The sequence below is a fragment of the Talpa occidentalis genome, unplaced genomic scaffold (assembly GCF_014898055.3).
Source record: "Talpa occidentalis isolate TD23 unplaced genomic scaffold, MPIMG_talOcc4v2.1 talOcc4.14, whole genome shotgun sequence".
NCBI classification, from domain to species: domain Eukaryota; kingdom Metazoa; phylum Chordata; class Mammalia; order Eulipotyphla; family Talpidae; genus Talpa; species Talpa occidentalis.
The window spans coordinates 86295639-86312830 of record NW_023601433.1 but is presented as its reverse complement, the minus strand read 5'-3'; the positions used below and the strand labels follow the sequence as shown (position 1 = coordinate 86312830).

The following is a 17192-nucleotide window of genomic DNA, read 5'->3' as shown; positions in this document are numbered from 1 at the left end:
TCCAGCCTGCTGGGACCTGGGCTCTGTGTGAGCACCGTTCCTTTCCCTTATTGAGCCTCAGTTTCCACCCTTATAAAACGAGGGCATAATAGCAGATCAACAACCTGGGGTGCCGGGGGAATATGTTGATGTGTGCAAGATGACTTGTAAACTGTAAGGTGCTCTTGGAGTCATTGCCCAGGGGAGGTGCCTGCCCAGACAGCAGTGACCAGGTGGAAGTGCTTGCTAGGCCTGCCCAACATTTAAAAATGAGATAATTGCTAATTTTGACAATATTGAGAGACCTCACCTGACATCTGGGGTTAGGGCTTTTCTTAGAGAAAAAATAGAGAAAATCAGGGAAAGTCCTGCTGAGAAACAACGGGCTCAAACTAGAAGTAGTTGCTGCCTCTCTAGGGGCTGCCCCTCTGGCACAACTGACCTTCCTTTCTGCAGGTGCCGGATGGGAGTGCCCAGGCCTGTCGCATGAGGTTGGCACATGCACCATGTCATCATGCGTCTCTAGCCAGGCCAGCAGTGACCGGGCCGCCCCCCAGGATGAGCTGGGCGGCAGCAACGACAGCAGCGAAAGCCCGAGGCCCTGTGAGGCCCTGCGGGGCCTCTCCTCCCTGAGCCTCCACCTGGGCATGGAGTCCTTCATCGTGGTCACCGAGTGTGAGCCGGGCTGTGCTGTAGACCGCAGCCTGGCCCGGGACCAGCCCCTGGAGGCTGATGGCCAAGCGGTCTCCCTCGACACTGCTGGGCCCCAGCCCCACCTCTCCAGCCGCAAGCTCTCTCTGCAGGAGCGGGCCCAGCTGGATGTGAATGGACGTATCCACCCGTCCCTGCCCTACTCGCCCATCAGCTCCCCACAGTCCTCCCCGAGGCTGCCCCGGCGGCCCACGGTGGAGTCCCACCACGTCTCCATCACTGGTATGCAGGTGCGTGAGCCGTGGACAGGTGGGGACAACCTTTAAAAGATGGATATAACAAGAGCACATGGTATGACTGTTTCTACAACATACAAAACCTGTGTGAGAAGTGAGGATTGTGGAGAGGGGCCAGCCTCTGGGGAGCTGGGCATCTTCTCTTTCTTTATTGGGGTCCTAGTTACATGTATATGTTTCGTCTGAAAAATTTTTCTAGCTGTGAACTTATAATGCATATTCTGTGTATTCTACTTACTTTCCAGGATTGCGTACAGCTGAATCAGTACACACTGAAGGACGAAATTGGAAAGGTAAATGTCCCAGGGGCCAGGCTGGTTGTCCACACTTAGCAAGGGTGTCTCGCGACTTTGGAGGGAACCTGCTACATCTGGGAGTGGGAGTGGGCCAGAGGAGTTCTTGGAAGCAAGGGGTGCGTGTGTGTGTTTGTGGCGGGGGGGGGTTGTCATTATCGGTCCATTTGTTTTACTTTGACATCATGCAAAAACTCAGCTTCCAGGGAAACCCCATGTCACCATGGTAATGGTGATATTTCCCATCACATTAGTGTTGGTTTTTTATCCCTTAAGATTCTCCAAAATTCATTTTTGCTTTTTGCTTTTGTTTTAATTAATGGTCGGTATCATTGCAAGCACCACTCAAATGCCAGTAGAGAACAAGTGAATACTATAAATGAGCAAAGCATGCAGGGTATAAGATATTAGGAAGTGATGTGGACTTTGGCAAACTCTTTTAATATATGCAAATGATTATAGCTCCATATGGCCAGATTTTCCAATTTATTCAAAAGAATCTGGGAATCTGGAATTTTATATCCAGTGTTTCTGTTTTTTTTTTTTTTTCTTTTTCCTGGTACTTGTCTTTTTTTCCTTATTATGAATAATTGCAAATATACAGAAAAGCAGAGAAACGTATAAAATCAACATCCACATACACATCACTTAGATAAAACAATTGTGAACATTTTGCCACATTTGCTTCATCTACTTTTTCTTTTTCTTTTTTTTTAAATTCAGGTAACGTGGTTTATAACATTAATGTTTCTGTTTTTAAATGTTGGCAACTAATGCAAACTTAGAGGCTGCAGGTCCAACAAAATGCAGCAACAATGCATATTTGGCCAGTGAAGTGCTGGCTTGCAACCTCTGTGTTCGGGTCCTCAGGTCACAGCTCATAACCTCTGCATCATAAACTCACAGGCATCTCCCTTTCTCCAGGGCTCCTATGGCGTCGTCAAGTTGGCCTACAATGAAAATGACAATACCTACTATGTGAGTAGCCATACCCCCTTCTCACCCCCCTTCCTCAAAGAAAAACTCTCCTTCCCAGCACCAGGCTTTCAGGAAGGTTTTCTTAGCTGGTGTTCCATTTTTTCTTGGATTATATTCATTTGTGCATTAGGAAGGAAGCAGTGTTTCCCGGAGGGGGAAATGAGAGGTGAAGTGATTGATTCAGAAAAATGATAAAATTAATAAATTTACTGAACGTCTCCTAACCTTATCCTGGACTGCCACTTCTGTGTCCTCCATGGCACTGAGAACCTGGCGGAAGTGAGACTAATTACCCTTGTAGCTGAGGCTTTGCAGTCAGTCCATTGTGGCTTTGAATACTGCCTTTCCCATATGTCAACTGTGTGACCTTGGGAAGTGACTTAATGCTCAACCTGTTTCTCCTGCTGTAAAGCAGTGGGCCCACCCCTCTCTTGCCCATCACCCCAGCTCTCTCCTGTCTTGATTCAGTGGCAGTGAGTCTCAGATTTATGGTCTCCCCGCTGGAAGAATTGTCCTGGAGTCTTGAAAGTACCTTCAGGGCTTGAGGGGCTCTGGAAGTCCAGTTTTCATGCACCCTGTAGATGCTTAAGCCACGTTGATAATGAGGACAACAAGTGCTGGGGAGGCCTAGAGGCGGAGGGAATGCCCCCTCACCCTTCTCCCTACCTTAACTGGGACTCCGGGTCTTTTTTCCCATAGGCGATGAAGGTGCTGTCCAAAAAGAAGCTGATCCGACAGGCGGGCTTCCCACGTGAGTTTGGTGGTCCAGGGCCTCTTTTTGGAGGTTCAGGGTCTGAGGTGATATAGAGCAGGGGCCACTGAATGGTGTCCCCTACAGAGAGTGCCTTGGGTGGACGTCCTGAAGACAGCACTAGCCCCTTCTGTTGAGGTTTCATTAAAAAAGTTCATAATAGTAATGTAGGTCTCAAATCAGAAGTCATTGGAGGGAAGCAATTTGGTAGTTCCTCAAAAAGTTAAATATAAAGTTACAAAAGGATCCAGCAATTCTACTTTTGGGTGTACCTAGGAGAAATAAATAAACATGTCTGTACCTAAGCTTATACGTGAATCCTTAACAGCACGGGTCATAATAGGCAAATAGTGGAAACAACCCAAATGTCCATTAACACAAGAATGGGTAAACAAAAGGGACAAAAAAAATTCATCCCTTCAGTGGAACAATAATAGCCAGTGGAATATTATTCAACCATAAACAGGAACGAAGTAGTGACTCATGTTACGACACGGATGACCTTGAAGTTATTCTGCTGAATTCAAGACAGCAGACCCAAAAGGTCATTGTATGGTTCTTTTCTTTTGTATGTAAAATTTTAAGATTTTACTTACATGAGGTGTCCAGAATAGAAAATCCACGAAAACAGAAAGCAGAGTAGCAGCTTCCAGGGGCTGGGAGTAAAGGGATGGCTGCTAGTAGGTATAGTTTTTGGGGGGGTCATGAAAATGTTATGGATTAGATAGTGGTGATGGCTGCACATCTTGAATGTACTTAAAACCATTCTACATTTTTAAATGGTGAATTAAAAATTTTTTAATACCATGGGATATTTGAATTGTAGCTATAAATAATTACAGAAGAACGGGAGGATTTACAATGGAGAACAACAGCTTCTTGCCCTGTGCCTCCCTCTTCCTTACAGCATCCCCACTTTTAGCTCTTTAAGAAGCTGGTAATTTCTGCGTGTGATCCAGTGATAGACCTGCGGGTGAGCGGGTCGGGGGCTCCAACAGAAGCCCCCACCAGCAGTGCTGGGCAAAATGTCAGCTTGGGCCCAAGAGAGAAAGTACATTAGAAAAAAAAGACCCACAATCCCCAACCTACCAGCAGGACCCTGCTTTATTCTGCTCACCTCAACTCTAAGTCATGTAATATTTTGTGCCATGGTGTTTCGATCTATAGGTTTTTTACTTCTGACTTCCTCCGAGGCTAGATAAAGATTTGACTTGCTTAAGCCATTTCTTACCTCCCTTTGCCTAACCTGGCAATGGAATGTTGCCGTGACAGCTGCATCCTCTGTCTAGTCCTCTCGTCCCTTTCCTCCTCATTGCAGCTCGGAGGGGTAGAGGAGGCTGTTAGCATCCTCCCTTTTTGCATCCCTCTTCTGACACCTGCACCTTTGCTTTCACTTTTCTTTTTTTAAGATTTATTTTTATTTATTTATGCATACAAGAACTGGAGTATAGGTCAGAGGTGTGGGGGATGAGAGGATTCACCAGAGACAGAGTGGGGAGCAGAACAGGCAGATCCACTGAAATACACTGCTGAGGGGAGCGGCGGGGAGACAGGAGGGGTCTGCTGCGCCATGTGGATCAGCTCCCTGGCCGCCTGGGGATAGAACTCGTCCTGCAGTGGCTCAATAGCTTAGTAGCGTGAGACTTAACCCCTGCGCACCAGGGAGGCCCTGCTTTCACTTTTCCAAGACTTGTCACACCTACACTCAGTCCTCACTCACATGTAGGATGTGGCGTGATACGTGTTTTGACTATGGACCTGCCCGTCGTCGGGACCTCCTGTGGGTCACTGTGCTGAACGGATCCCCTCTCCCTTAGGCGTCGTCTTCTCTCATTGGCTCTTACTTTTCCTTTCCCTGATTTCCTTTTTCTATCTCTGCTATTTCCACGAGGAAGGAGAGGAGGGTGGTGTGTGTGTGTCCATTGGATGCAGGGGCAAAACCAAGCCCTGGAGAGAGAAAGCGATGGACTCCCCCCGAGATGCTGAGATTGCTGAGCAAAAACTGAGACTCCCCTTGCCCCCATACCTCAGTGAATTTCTGATTCTCACCAGGGTCTGGGCTGTGAGACAGGAGCAGGGGTTGATAGGAAGGTAAGCACTGGGCTGGGACTCCGGCCTCACTGGTTTCCGACAACACAGGAGACTAAGAGATGGCTGCATAGAGCCCCGGTGGCATCCGCCTCTCTGCCCTGCTGAGACCCTCCCCTTTCGGCTGCCCCACCTTCAGCTGCTCCTTACTGCGGGGAAGGTCTTTGCCTTGACCTTGGGGTTATTCATGTCTCTTCCAGGCCTGACCTTGGGGTTATTCATGTCTCTTCCAGGCCGCCCCCCGCCCCGAGGTACCCGGCCAGCCCCGGGGGGCTGCATCCAGCCCAGGGGCCCCATTGAGCAGGTGTACCAGGAAATCGCCATCCTCAAGAAGCTAGACCACCCCAACGTGGTGAAGCTGGTGGAGGTGAGGTGGGGGCACAGGAGGGAGGGGAAACGGTGCTTTGCTCACCCCGAATGCTTCGCCTCTGATTTCCAGGGAAAGCCACGTCACACCAGACAGCGTCTTGCTGGCCTGAGTGGTGGTTTTCTCTCCAGGCTCCTTCACTCCTGTTACCTCATCTAATCCGCCCCTCTCTGGACTATTTATTACGCCCATTTGACAGGTGAAGAAATTGAGGCTCACAGGAATATTAAGATTTGCCCTTCACCCATTTCTGATCTCTGGGGCTGTTTTTCTTTTTACGACATGTTTAGCTGTAGCACAAGAGATGGCAGCTCAAGGCCTCCATCCCCCATCAACACTGAGTTTCACAGTCAACTCCCTGGTGCCTGAGGCAGCTGTCCTCGAGGAAGCCCGGACGCCCTGATTCACCAGTGGCTCTGGGTCCTGGGGGGCTGTCCCCGGCCCCCCTGCCCAGTAGCTTCTGGTTTCTCCACCCAAGACTCCTTGCCAACCTACCTGTTCTTTCCTTCACCAGACATTTCCTGCACACCTACTGTGTGCCTCAGCCCACATAGGCTCCATGAGGCAGCTGAGGTGGATACAGTCTGGTGTCTGCCCTTTGGAGAGAAGGCAAAAGATGAAATAGTGTGAAACCAGAGCAGAGAGGCCAGGAGAGAGAGAGAGTGTGTGCTCAGCAGTGTGAGGCCAAGCCAGGCGGGCAGGGCACTGCGATGCGTCTTGGGCCCTGTGAATTTTCACCCAGGACCTCTCCATTGTCTCCTAGGAGACTGTGGTTTCTTACCCACACTGAGACACTCCCCAGGAATTTGCCCCCTCCCTTTTGAATCCTCCTTCCTAGGTATTGTTTTGGACCCTTGAGGGTTGGACTGGAAGGTGCTGAGTTTCCAGATGGCCATTTGGACGTCACGCTCTGGGGTTTTTCCTGTGCTGTCATCTTAACTGGGACGTGCGGCAGAAAGCGCAGCCCTCCCGCTGGCCAAGGCGGTCACGTGGGTGCTGCTTCCTCCCAGCTCACGTCTTTCCTCTCTTTCTCTCCCTTGCTGTTCATCTCCGTGTCAACAGGTCCTGGATGACCCCAACGAGGACCATCTGTACATGGGTAAGAGAGCCCTGCCTTCTGCCACCTTCTCCCAGGCAGCTGCCCCCGCCAAAGCCAGAGGTCCTCTTGAGGCAGCTCCTGCCCCTGCCTCACCCACCAGTGCAGGGCCCCTTCCCCTGCCCAGCCAGTCCTCACAGTGAGCCTGGAAGAGAGCAGTATCCCATAAAGTAGGAGATGCATGGGGGGCATTCTTGCTCGGACTGTGCTTTTCTGGCTCTCTGGTCCCTTCATTTGCAAATATGTATGGAACATCTCCTGTGTAGGCAGGTGCCTTTGATATGCTATAAACTTTATCTCCTAGTCTAGCCCCCAGCTGTCCTTTTCTTTTCTTTTTTTTTTTTTGCTGAACTATCCAAAAGTACAGTAGCAGACATCTTACACTTTAACCCGCAAACACTTTAACACGCATCTCATTATACGGACATTCTCCTACCTGATCACAAACCATTATCACATCCCAAAAAGTCACAGCAGTTCTGTAGGCCGTCCAGGGTACAGCCCTTATTCAAACTTCAGAACTTTTCGAACCTCCCATCGGAAACAATTTACAAGTTACACAGAAAATATCAGACATGGTAACTTAAAAAAATTACGAGAATAAGAAACATTTACTCTAAAAATGTGAAGTTAAAGAATTGCAATGTTCTCAAAATGTGGCACCATCATCACCTTGAATATATGAGCTGATTTAAGGTGGTACTTGGACAAGCATTTAATTTTGTTTTTAGATTCAATTTACCATTAGATAGTAAAAATAATATAACAAGTATAGTAAACTCATATTATTACCGAGGATGAGGCTAAACATTAAAAAACTGAGTTGATTTTAAGAAAAACATGAAACAAATAATAGCCAGTGTGGTCTGCAGATATGCCAAATTATTAGCATCCGACAAATGGGTGAAATTTGGGGGAAACACAGTAGAAATCACAAAATAGAAAGATAGTATTTGACCAGGAATGGCACCCCCAGCATAATTTTCTCACTTTGGGCCCAGACCGGACTCCAGATAACTTTGGATTGTTTCTGGGAAGGTTGTTTGTTTAATCAACAAACATTACAATTTGTCAGGCCCTGTTGTATATTCTTCAGGGAACAAAATTCAAAACCCTCTGTCCTTGGGGCACTTTACGGCCCCAGGGAGGACTGACAGCCACACTCAGAGCCTAAGAATGGTGCAGAAGCTTCCATGGTGACAACACTAAGGGAGAAAAAAGCAAATCTGAGCAAAGGGGAGCCAGGAGTTCTGGGCTGGGGGGCTGGGAAGTGGAGTGGTGCCCAGAGATGTCTCCCCGAGGGGACATCTGTGCAGAACAGTGGCACTGGCTGGCAGAGGACAGTTTACACCATCCACGCCATTACAAGGCTTTGCTTTTCACACACCATTACAAGGCTTTGCTTTACACTCTGGGTCAGAGCGAGCACCATCAGATGATTTTTGAGTACAGGAGTCTAATGAGCATAAACACCTGACATGAGATGCAGAGAGGAGTTTCAGTCCTTGGAACCAGGCTGTGTCTGGTGCTTTTGAGAATCCTGAATGGTGATTTCTTACTTTCCAGCCACAACCATGTAGGTGAAGAGAGCAGGGAGCAGACAGGATCCTGCAGCCACAGGCCTGACCTCGCAGGGTAGAGAACAGATCAGTGTTTCATGAGGCTCAAAACCTCCCACCCACCACTCAGCCCCAAGAGTGGTGAAACTTAGCAACCGAAAATAGACCGTGTCAGCAGGCTAGCTTCCCCCGTCCCAACTGACTTACCATGCTGGGGTGGGTAGGAGGAAGGTGTAGAAATTCAAGAAGCAGCTCCTGAAAGTTAAGACTTTCCCAGAATGGGAAAGCCCGGGGCTGAGGGGACTGGCCCTGCCTGCAGAGGCCTTACCTTCAATGCCATTGGCTTCTAATCTGAGGTGACTGTAGATCATCCCTGCTTTGGTTTGCTTAACACTGGTGGATGAACCCGAAGACAGGGAGGGGGCCTTGTCTGAGTTAAATTCCTTGAGTTATATTCCTTTGCTGCTCACATCTTTAAGCCTTTCTGTCTGAAGAGCCACCTGGGAAAGTTTTGAAACAACTCTTTGATTTCTTCCATTCACTCACTCTTATGTGGGTGGATGATTCCAGAACAATAGACAACTCCAAAGTCATTCTCCACTGGATTGTGAAATCTGTTTTTTTTTTCACTTCCTAAAGTAGTTTCATATTTCCAGTTATGTTGTCCAGGCAGAACAAAAGGAAAACAACTATGCCATAGGACCTAGAAAGTCCATGTCTAGATATATACCCTAAAGAATTGAAAACAGATACCACATGAATTGTTCATGAATCCTGGAACAGGAATGCTCATAGCTATGCCACTCACGTCAGCCACAGATTGAAACAACCCAAATGTTCATCAGTGATGAATGGTTAAATAGCATGTGGTGTGTCCACATAGTGGAATATTAGATAGCTATAAAAAGGAAGGAAGCACCGATACCTGCTACAATGTGGATAAATCTTAACAAACTTTATACTAAGTGGAAGAAGCCAGTCACAAAAGGTGACAAACTTACTGTATGATCCCATATTATATGCATTATCCAGAAGAGGATGTATTTCTATGGAAACAGAAAGCCGATTAGTGGATGAAAAGGGGAAAAGGAATGGGGAGTGACCACTAATGGGCATAGGGTTTCTTTGTGCGGGTGTGAGGGGCAGAGGGGTAGTTCTAGAACTAAAGAGAGATGATGGCTGCATATCATTGTGAGTACAAAACATCACAGAATTACACACTTGTGTAAGTACTTACAAAAGTAGAAAGTTTCTTAGTGACTTACGTGATGGAAATTTCACCTCAATTTTTTAAAATTGAAAAAAAAAATCCCAACAACCAAAACTACATTCCCTGAACACATTTTATCTAATATTCAGTGGGTGGGGTATCCCCCCATATACAGAGGCCTGGGAATAAGCTGGTGTGGTGTGAGGCATTTGCATGTCGTATTAGACTGAGTCCAAAGGGGGCCTGTTGAGGCACGGGGTGAGTTAGCCTTGGGGTGATGAGGATCCCTGCCGGCTACTAGCTCCAAGCCAGGTTTGGATTTGGAGTCCTGGCAAGGGTCCAAGAGCCAGCTGACCATGGAGAGTTGAGGAGTGGGAGCAGAACCACATGGCCACTCTTGCCCTGGAGTCTGGCACGGCCTGGCAGCTCCAAGAATGAGGGAGGGTTGTTGAAACCAGTCCTTGCTCTTTCTGGGCACCTGATATCCCCAGAGCTGTTGCTTTGTGCCTTAGGAAGCCAGCTTTGGGGTTGTGTCCCCCTAGACACCTGCCGGCAGAAGGTGGCTCAGGACTGGGTATGGCCAGAGGCCATAGTTTAGTGTCAGTCACAGCTCTGCGACCGCATAAGTATGAGGGAGCGATGAAGGGGACCCACGAGCCACGTCTTTCCTGCCGGCTCCTTTCTCTAGCTCTGGTCAAATGTCCTTGGCTGTTGTGGGTACTAGAAATGAGGCCCGGCGGGGACACAGGGACGACAATCTGCCTCCTGCCTCCTGATGGGAACTTAGAGCAGCAGGACTGTGAGTGGTTTAGTAACTGTTCCTCTCCCCAGCCCGGAAATTAGTTCCTGGGCTCAGGATTTCTCAGGGCAGTTAGGAGGTTGGGAGGAAGATGGATGTTCCCAATGTAACAACTCACCCCCTTCTCTTTCCTGCAGTGTTTGAGCTGGTTAACCAAGGGTAAGTGTCTCTGCTCCCCTGGGTGTGGCTCCTGAAGCTTCTTGGGGAGCAGCACTGCCTGCAGGGTGGGGGCTGGGCTGGGCTGGTGGGAGACGGCTGAGCCCTGTGTGTCTGGGTTGCATTTCATGCGCGTGTCGCCCTTTCAGGCCTGTGATGGAGGTGCCCACCCTCAAGCCGCTCTCTGAAGACCAGGCCCGTTTCTACTTCCAGGATCTGATCAAAGGCATCGAGTACTGTGAGCAGGGCCTGCGGGAGCCCCCGGGTGGGGTGGTTCGCCATCCAGGTAGCAGGGGAGTAGAAAGTGGAAAGTTTCCTGCTTCCTTTCTGGAGCACAGAATTGCCTGGAGTCAGGGACAGGTGTCCTCCTGGGCCCTTCCCCTGGCCAGTAGACACCCTTTTTCCTGCCACTCAGAAAAGTAAAGGGCCATAGTGGCAGTGGCCAATTGTCCAGCACTTTCTATATGTACTGGACACCATTAGGGGCTCTACTTGCATTGTCCCTGTTTCTTCCAGTAACCTTGGGGTGCGGAGCCTGTTACCTGATTGGAACCTTAGGTTCCTCATCTATAAAATGGTAATAAGATATCTCTCACCAGGGCTAAAATCAGTACACATCAGTAGTTCTGATTGGCAGAAAGGTCGGTGTCATTTCTGCCTCTGCTGGTCAAACATTTTGACTTTTACCCTTGTTTATCACATAAGGTTGTGAGATTTAAATTGGGTAAATGGGAAGCACTTAACACAGGGCTGCGGCCCAGACAGGCCTCTAATAAGAGCAGCTGCTCGTATTACTGATAGCTCCAGCAGTAGCAGCAGCAGCAGCAGCAGCAGCAGCAGCAGCACTAAAACGTAGCTGGCCCTTCCAGACCATAGAACCACCTTCTGCCGTGGACTGACATCCAGGCAGGAACAGTGGCCAAGTCCCCAGTTCTACCTATGGTTCACACTTCATATCTCTCTGCTGTGGTCATTGTTGGTGAACAGGTTGGGTATTGGCATTGGGGAATGAAAACGAGTTTGTCACAAGTCTCGAGGTTCTAGCTGGGAGCCAAGTTGACAACATTCTCCATGTACTGCCTCGGCTTGGACTCCAGGAGGCGGTTGCTAATTACGGTGTTTCATTCCTCGTTTTTGAGAACAGGGGAACTTCCTTAAAGATATTCTTCCCCCCTATCTTTTGGAGAGTGTGCGCGTGTAGCTGGTGGGTAGGGGAAGGCTGGGGAGGGCCTGAGGCCGTGGGAGAGTCTGCATCCCTGGGCAGTCGGCCTGTTGGAGATGGTCATGTGCCTTTCCTGCCCCCTCTCTCCCATCTGGTGTCTGCCCGCCCCCAGTGCACTACCAGAAGATTATCCACCGGGACATCAAACCTTCCAACCTGCTGGTTGGAGAAGATGGGCACATCAAGATCGCTGACTTTGGTGTGAGCAATGAGTTCAAGGGCAGTGACGCGCTCCTGTCTAACACGGTGGGCACACCTGCCTTCATGGCCCCTGAGTCGCTCTCAGAGACCCGGAAGATCTTCTCCGGGAAGGTAGGTTTAGCCCCGCTTGAGAGGCTGAGTTCTGCCTGTGTCAGGGTCTTTTGGGTTGTAAACAGCAAAAATCCAACTCAAACTGGTGAATCCATTGAAAAGCGTAGATGCAAGGTAGGGTGCATTAGGCTTCAGGCTTGGTGAGATACAAAGGATTTAAACAGACCTCTTCCCCACTCCTTGAATTGATTCTCTCCCTGGTGGGTTGGTGACCATCACTTCTGGGCTACTTTCTATCAGTTTACCAGCCTTAGTAGAAAAAACATTCATCTTTCTAAAGAATTCTAGCAAAAATCCTGTGATTGGCTGATTGGCATAGCATGGGTGATGTGCCCACCCTGGAACCAATCACTAAGCCTGGGGGAAGGTAGTTCTGTCATTGGTCAGGCCTGGGTCATGTGCCCATCTTTGAACCAGTCACTATGGCTTGGGGGAATGATGCTTTCACTGGCAGGCAAAGTCTATGCCCACTCAGAGGCCAGGAGGCAGTATCTGCCTTACCCTCTATACCAGGGACTGAGAAGCAAGAAGGTTCCCTAAAGGAAAGCTGGAGATTTGGATGCTAGACAGGCAAAAGCAGTAGATGTCTTCACTGTCCTGTCCCTGTCCCCTCATGCAAAGCTCTCTTTTTCTTGCAGGCGTTGGATGTTTGGGCCATGGGTGTGACACTGTACTGCTTTGTATTTGGCCAGGTAACAGGGTGGGGTGTCTTGTCTCCTGAGTGTTGCTGTGCAGCCCCTTTGGATTAATCGTCACCCCTACAGGGAACAGAACTGATTCATTTAAACATTTTGCCCTTAAATTTCCATGGCTAGATATGAATATAAAATTTTTTCAAACGTACATATCTGTATATGATTATTACATTTGTGAAAAAATGATCTATTAAGGCAAAAGAATGGATGGAGGCTCTAAAGTTTGTAAATAGTTGATGAATTTTGGGCAAGGACAGTAAACGTACCATCTCTGCCCATGTCTAATCCTGAGACAGACATCACTAATCAATAACCACACACTTTCTTCCTGAGCCAACATTGCTTTGCTGTTCCCCTTAGCAGAGTGTCTAGAATTTGTTGGAGGGATAGCATTGGAATGGGAGTTAAACTCCATTAGGCATCATTGATTTAGGGAGTGCTGTTTGGCTTTTTTGTTGATATTCAGGGGCTTTTGTTTTTAACTCTGAAGTTCTGTGGACAATAAAAACATGATTTTTTTGCTTTCATGAACTTGTGCTCCAGTTGAAGAAAGCTTAAGTAACTGGACCCAGAAAAAGTAAAGGAGTTTATAATCTCATGCCAGTGTTTATTAGAAAATAAACTCCAATGCAGGAGTTCATAAGCAATAAACAAATCAACAGGTAATGTGACTCAGGGATAAGCTCTATGATGCGAAATCGTGGGGAGTGTGTTTTAGACAGGAGCTCAGGGAAAACCTCCCTGAGAAGGTGAGCTTTGACCAAGACACCTGAAAGATGGGCAGGAACAAGCCATGGGGGGAGGAACATTTCAAGCTGAAGGAACAGTCAACAAAATGCTGGTCCTGAGAAACCTCAGTGCAGGATGTGGCCCCAGGCCAAGCCTCACCGGCACTGCTATTTGCATCTACAGTGTTTGTGTTGTTCTTGGTATTGTTATAGTTCACCTGGCAGGTGGGTGAGGAGGAGTATTTGCTTTTGCCTCGGTCAGGAAACCAAAGAAAGTACAGCTACAGAGGAAAGCTGCAGAATGGCTAGGAAAGTCTGTGGCCCCTCTTGCGGGATATTCCTGGTCCTTCTAGAACTTGGTGCCAGTGAGGGGCCGGGGGCAGTGGGGGGTGGTAGGGCACCACTCCTTCTCTGGAGCACTGGGCCACTGGGCTGCTGTCTCTGCTGTAAGCCTTGTGGAGTCCCGCCCACGCAGGTAGCCCTTGTAGGACAGATGTGGCTGCCACTGACAACTGACCGGCCTTGGCCTCTCTTCACAGTGCCCATTCATGGACGAGCGGATCATGTGTCTACACAGTAAGATCAAGAGTCAGGCCCTGGAATTTCCAGACCAGTGAGTATCGCTGCTCCGTCCCCAGTTGCCACTTTCTCAGAGCCCTCAGGGTCCCTCACATTTGTCTGTTGCCTCCAGGCCTGACATCGCTGAAGACTTGAAGGACTTGATCACCCGCATGTTGGATAAGAACCCCGAGTCACGGATCCTGGTGCCAGAGATCAAGGTACCTGTGGCCGGAGCTGCCCCCTGGGGCGTGTGCCCGGGCTCAGCCTGTGTCCTCTGCTTGGAATTGTTTGGCGGAATTGTTTGGCTCACCCTGCCTTGGCCCACGCCCCTCCGTCCACAGGGCTGCTCCCTCCTTGGCACCACTGCCCTCCCATGCCCTGGGGCCTCTGGGCTGCAGGGGACTGGCAGGGCTGGCGAGGAGGACTTGGGGGCTGTGTCCATTGTGATGTGGAAGAGCAGTCTGCTGCAGCTGGACAGCTGGCACTCGCTCCTGTTGGCTTGGCTCCGGATGGCTTCCACCCTCCTTGGACCCACCCCCACCAGGAACTGCCCTGTGCCCTGCTGTCAGTGTCCTTCCTTGAGCCTGCCCGGCCCTTTAAGAAACTGCAGTGAGACTGGGAGCAATTTGACTTCCCCCTCCCTGCCCCACCAGCCTGTTGAAACCCACCCTGTGGGAGGAGAAAGCACTGCTAGGACTGACCCCACTGTCTCCCCTATACCTCGGCCAATGCCATGTGCACACATCTGGCTTTTTAAGAAATCTACAGACTTGCTTCTAGAACCCCTGGGTACCAAGCAAACTAGCTTTTAAAGAGGGGGACGTGCAAAAGGCCACAAGGGCTCGGACCCCTGGCGTGGTCGTGGGGTTAGACCCCTCCTGGGCCATCTCCTGATTGTGTCCTTCCAGCTGGTCTCACTGTTCCTCCTCAGCCTCTGTTTCCCTGCTGGTGAAGCAGGGAGGCTGCTGCTCTGAGCTGTGTCTTCCAGCTCCACCAAGAGCTGCTGAGGAGTGACGGGTACTCCTCGGCCGCCACACAAGGCACAGGCCAAATTCCATCACTCCTGCCAAGACCTGGGGCCAGATGGAGAACCTGGCCCAGCACACACCCAGCTCGTAGCTGCCTCCCATTCTGTCTCTCCGTCTTTTCCACGCTTTCTCCCATCTCGCTCACCCCCATCCCTGCCTGACTGGCCAGCTCTCTCGCACGCCTGACCTCAGCCACTGCCTCCCCCACCCGCCTCCCGACCTGGCTCCGCTGGCTGACAGGGCCTCCCGGAGCAGCGGCGCCCGCCCTCACCCCTCCTGTCATTCGTTGAAGCTGCACCCCTGGGTCACCAGGCACGGGGCGGAGCCACTGCCATCGGAGGACGAGAACTGCACCCTGGTCGAGGTGACCGAAGAGGAGGTCGAGAATTCGGTCAAACACATTCCCAGCCTGGCGACCGTGGTAAGGCGGGACGAACCACTGACCGAGAGCAGGGACAGAGAGCCCAGGCAGGCCTGGCATCTGGGAAGCCGACGGTGGGCCTGGGCCAGGGGGTGGCGGGTCTGCCCCCAGCCGCAGCCACCAGCCTCGGGCCTTGGTCACCATCAGGCCGATGCCCCTCACCTTCTGAGCTTCAGTTCCGTCTCTAGCCAGATCCCAGGTTACTTCAGAGAGAAGGGAGGGCTCCCTTCAGAGTCCTACTGCCTTTCTGGAATCCCTGCTTTCAGAGCATGGCGGGGCAGGAGGAAGAGCGTGGCAGGGCAGGTGCCAGGGTAGGACCCGGAGCCGCCAGCTCTCGCAGGACATCACCACCCAGCTCCAGAGGGGTGGCTTAGCCGCATGCCTGCCGTGTGCATGGCAACCAGGGCTGGGGCAGGGGCTCCTACTTCACACTCCTCAGAAAGCTCTTCCTGACTCCCAGGGGTGGCATTTTTGCCTAGGAGCCTTTGGTTCCTCTTTTATGGCCTTATATTTGGGTCCTGACCAGGATGAAGGAGCCAAAAGGTGGAGTCCTCAGGTGTAGTCTCAGCGGTTCTGGGAATCACCCACTTGCCCAGCCCTTGCCCAGAGGGCTTCCGGCTCCAGGAGGCAGACTTAGGGATCTGGGGCCCAGGCAGCAGTCCCAGGGGCAGAATCCAGCAGGCTGCCCCCACCCCTGCCCATGGCCGCCTAGAATGCCCCAGATGTGTTCGGCCCAGCCCAGCCCAGCCCCAGTCAGGGCCCTGGGCACTGAGAAGAGACCCAGAGGACTGTCTGCAAAGACAGTGTCCTGCGTTGAGTGCGGGTCCCTTTGGGAGCCCAAATGCTGGCTCTTTCTCTTCCAGCTTCGCACCTCTCCCTCCTGCTTCTCCACACACTTCCTCTCTCCTCGCCCCAAATCTGAGGTAGTGCTTCCATTCACATCCTCTTCTTCCTCGCCACCTGGGGCTTCTGCATGACCTTCACTGTTGAAAGCTCACCCACACCCACTCTCTCTTTCCCATTCACCCGCCACACCCATAGTTGGGGGCAGCTGGTGTCAGACCCCGCGGCGCCCACCTTGGGTTATTCTGTTCCAGGCTCGGATGTGCTGGCCCTGAATCAGCCCCCTCGCCACCTCCCCAGCTCTCAGCGTGAGGTTCTTGGGAGAAGGTGCCTGATCCTAGAGTTTTGAGAAAGCCGTTGATCATTCAGGAAATGCTTCTTGAACACTGAATGGTTTCTCAGGCCTGTGCTGGGGGCCGGGGGAGGGCCGGGTATGGTGATGAAGAATCCTGCCTTCCTGGAGAGGCAGGCGCTGGGCAGACAACCGGCAACAGATGTAAGACGTAACAGAGGCACTGCGAGGTGTACCCCTACAGAGGGGTTTGCCCTGGGTGGTGGGTTGGGGGAGCCTTCTGTAAAGAATGATGTGCCCTGAGAGGATGCAGGGTGTTGACCAGCTGAAGGAGGAGCAGGTCGGTGAAGGGTGCTCCCAGCAGAGGCAACAGAAAACATCTTCCATTGGAGAGAGCTGGGCCCGTGAGAAACTTCGAGAAAGCCAGCACTGCTGAGACAGGGCTAGGAAGGTGGAGGGTGGGTGCTGTGAGGCTGGGAGTAGGTGAGGCTGGACTATACAAGGCCTGAGGCCACAGGAGGATAGGATGTGGCTGCAGTACAATCAGAGTTGGCCTTGAAAAGATGCCGTGTGGAGAATGGACTTTGGGGCTAGGGAGGAAGTGGGGGCTGCTGCAGCCGTCCAGGAGCCGGGTGGCCAGAGAGGGAAACAGACATGAACAAATATCAGCCCTTGTGGGGCTTCCGACCTCATAAGAAAGATAGAGCTGGGGAGAGGCCGCTCCAGTGTGGCCACACGGCAGCAGGCAGTGGAGGGCAGGCAGAGCAGAGGCTTTGAGGAGCTGTGTGCTGAGGACCTGGAAAGTTCGGCTGGTTTCACACGAGAAGGGGCAGGACAGGGAGTGCTCTGCGTGGGGGGTGACCCCTG

At 51.0% G+C, this 17192-nt stretch overlaps 1 protein-coding gene across 8 annotated transcripts in view; it reads left to right on the top strand.

Annotated features, from left to right (window-relative positions):
• Positions 1-17192, top strand: part of CAMKK2 (calcium/calmodulin dependent protein kinase kinase 2) — a 37539-nt gene that overhangs the window by 12265 nt on the left and 8082 nt on the right. For 4 of the 8 annotated variants that reach the window (XM_054695361.1, XM_037511204.2, XM_037511206.2 and 1 more), the window contains 13 exons: positions 436-920; positions 1172-1219; positions 2144-2197; positions 2897-2948; positions 5270-5403; positions 6466-6502; positions 10205-10226; positions 10373-10461; positions 11558-11757; positions 12396-12449; positions 13720-13793; positions 13872-13959; positions 15062-15190. In XM_054695361.1, coding sequence (XP_054551336.1) covers positions 486-920; positions 1172-1219; positions 2144-2197; positions 2897-2948; positions 5270-5403; positions 6466-6502; positions 10205-10226; positions 10373-10461; positions 11558-11757; positions 12396-12449; positions 13720-13793; positions 13872-13959; positions 15062-15190 — 1416 coding nt within the window. In that variant the 5' untranslated portion in view covers positions 436-485. Of the gene's footprint in view, positions 1-434; positions 921-1171; positions 1220-2143; positions 2198-2896; positions 2949-5269; positions 5404-6465; positions 6503-10204; positions 10227-10372; positions 10462-11557; positions 11758-12395; positions 12450-13719; positions 13794-13871; positions 13960-15061; positions 15191-17192 lie in introns of those variants that run through there. The other 4 variants (XM_037511207.2, XM_037511205.2, XM_037511208.1 and 1 more) reach the window with 3 other exon arrangements.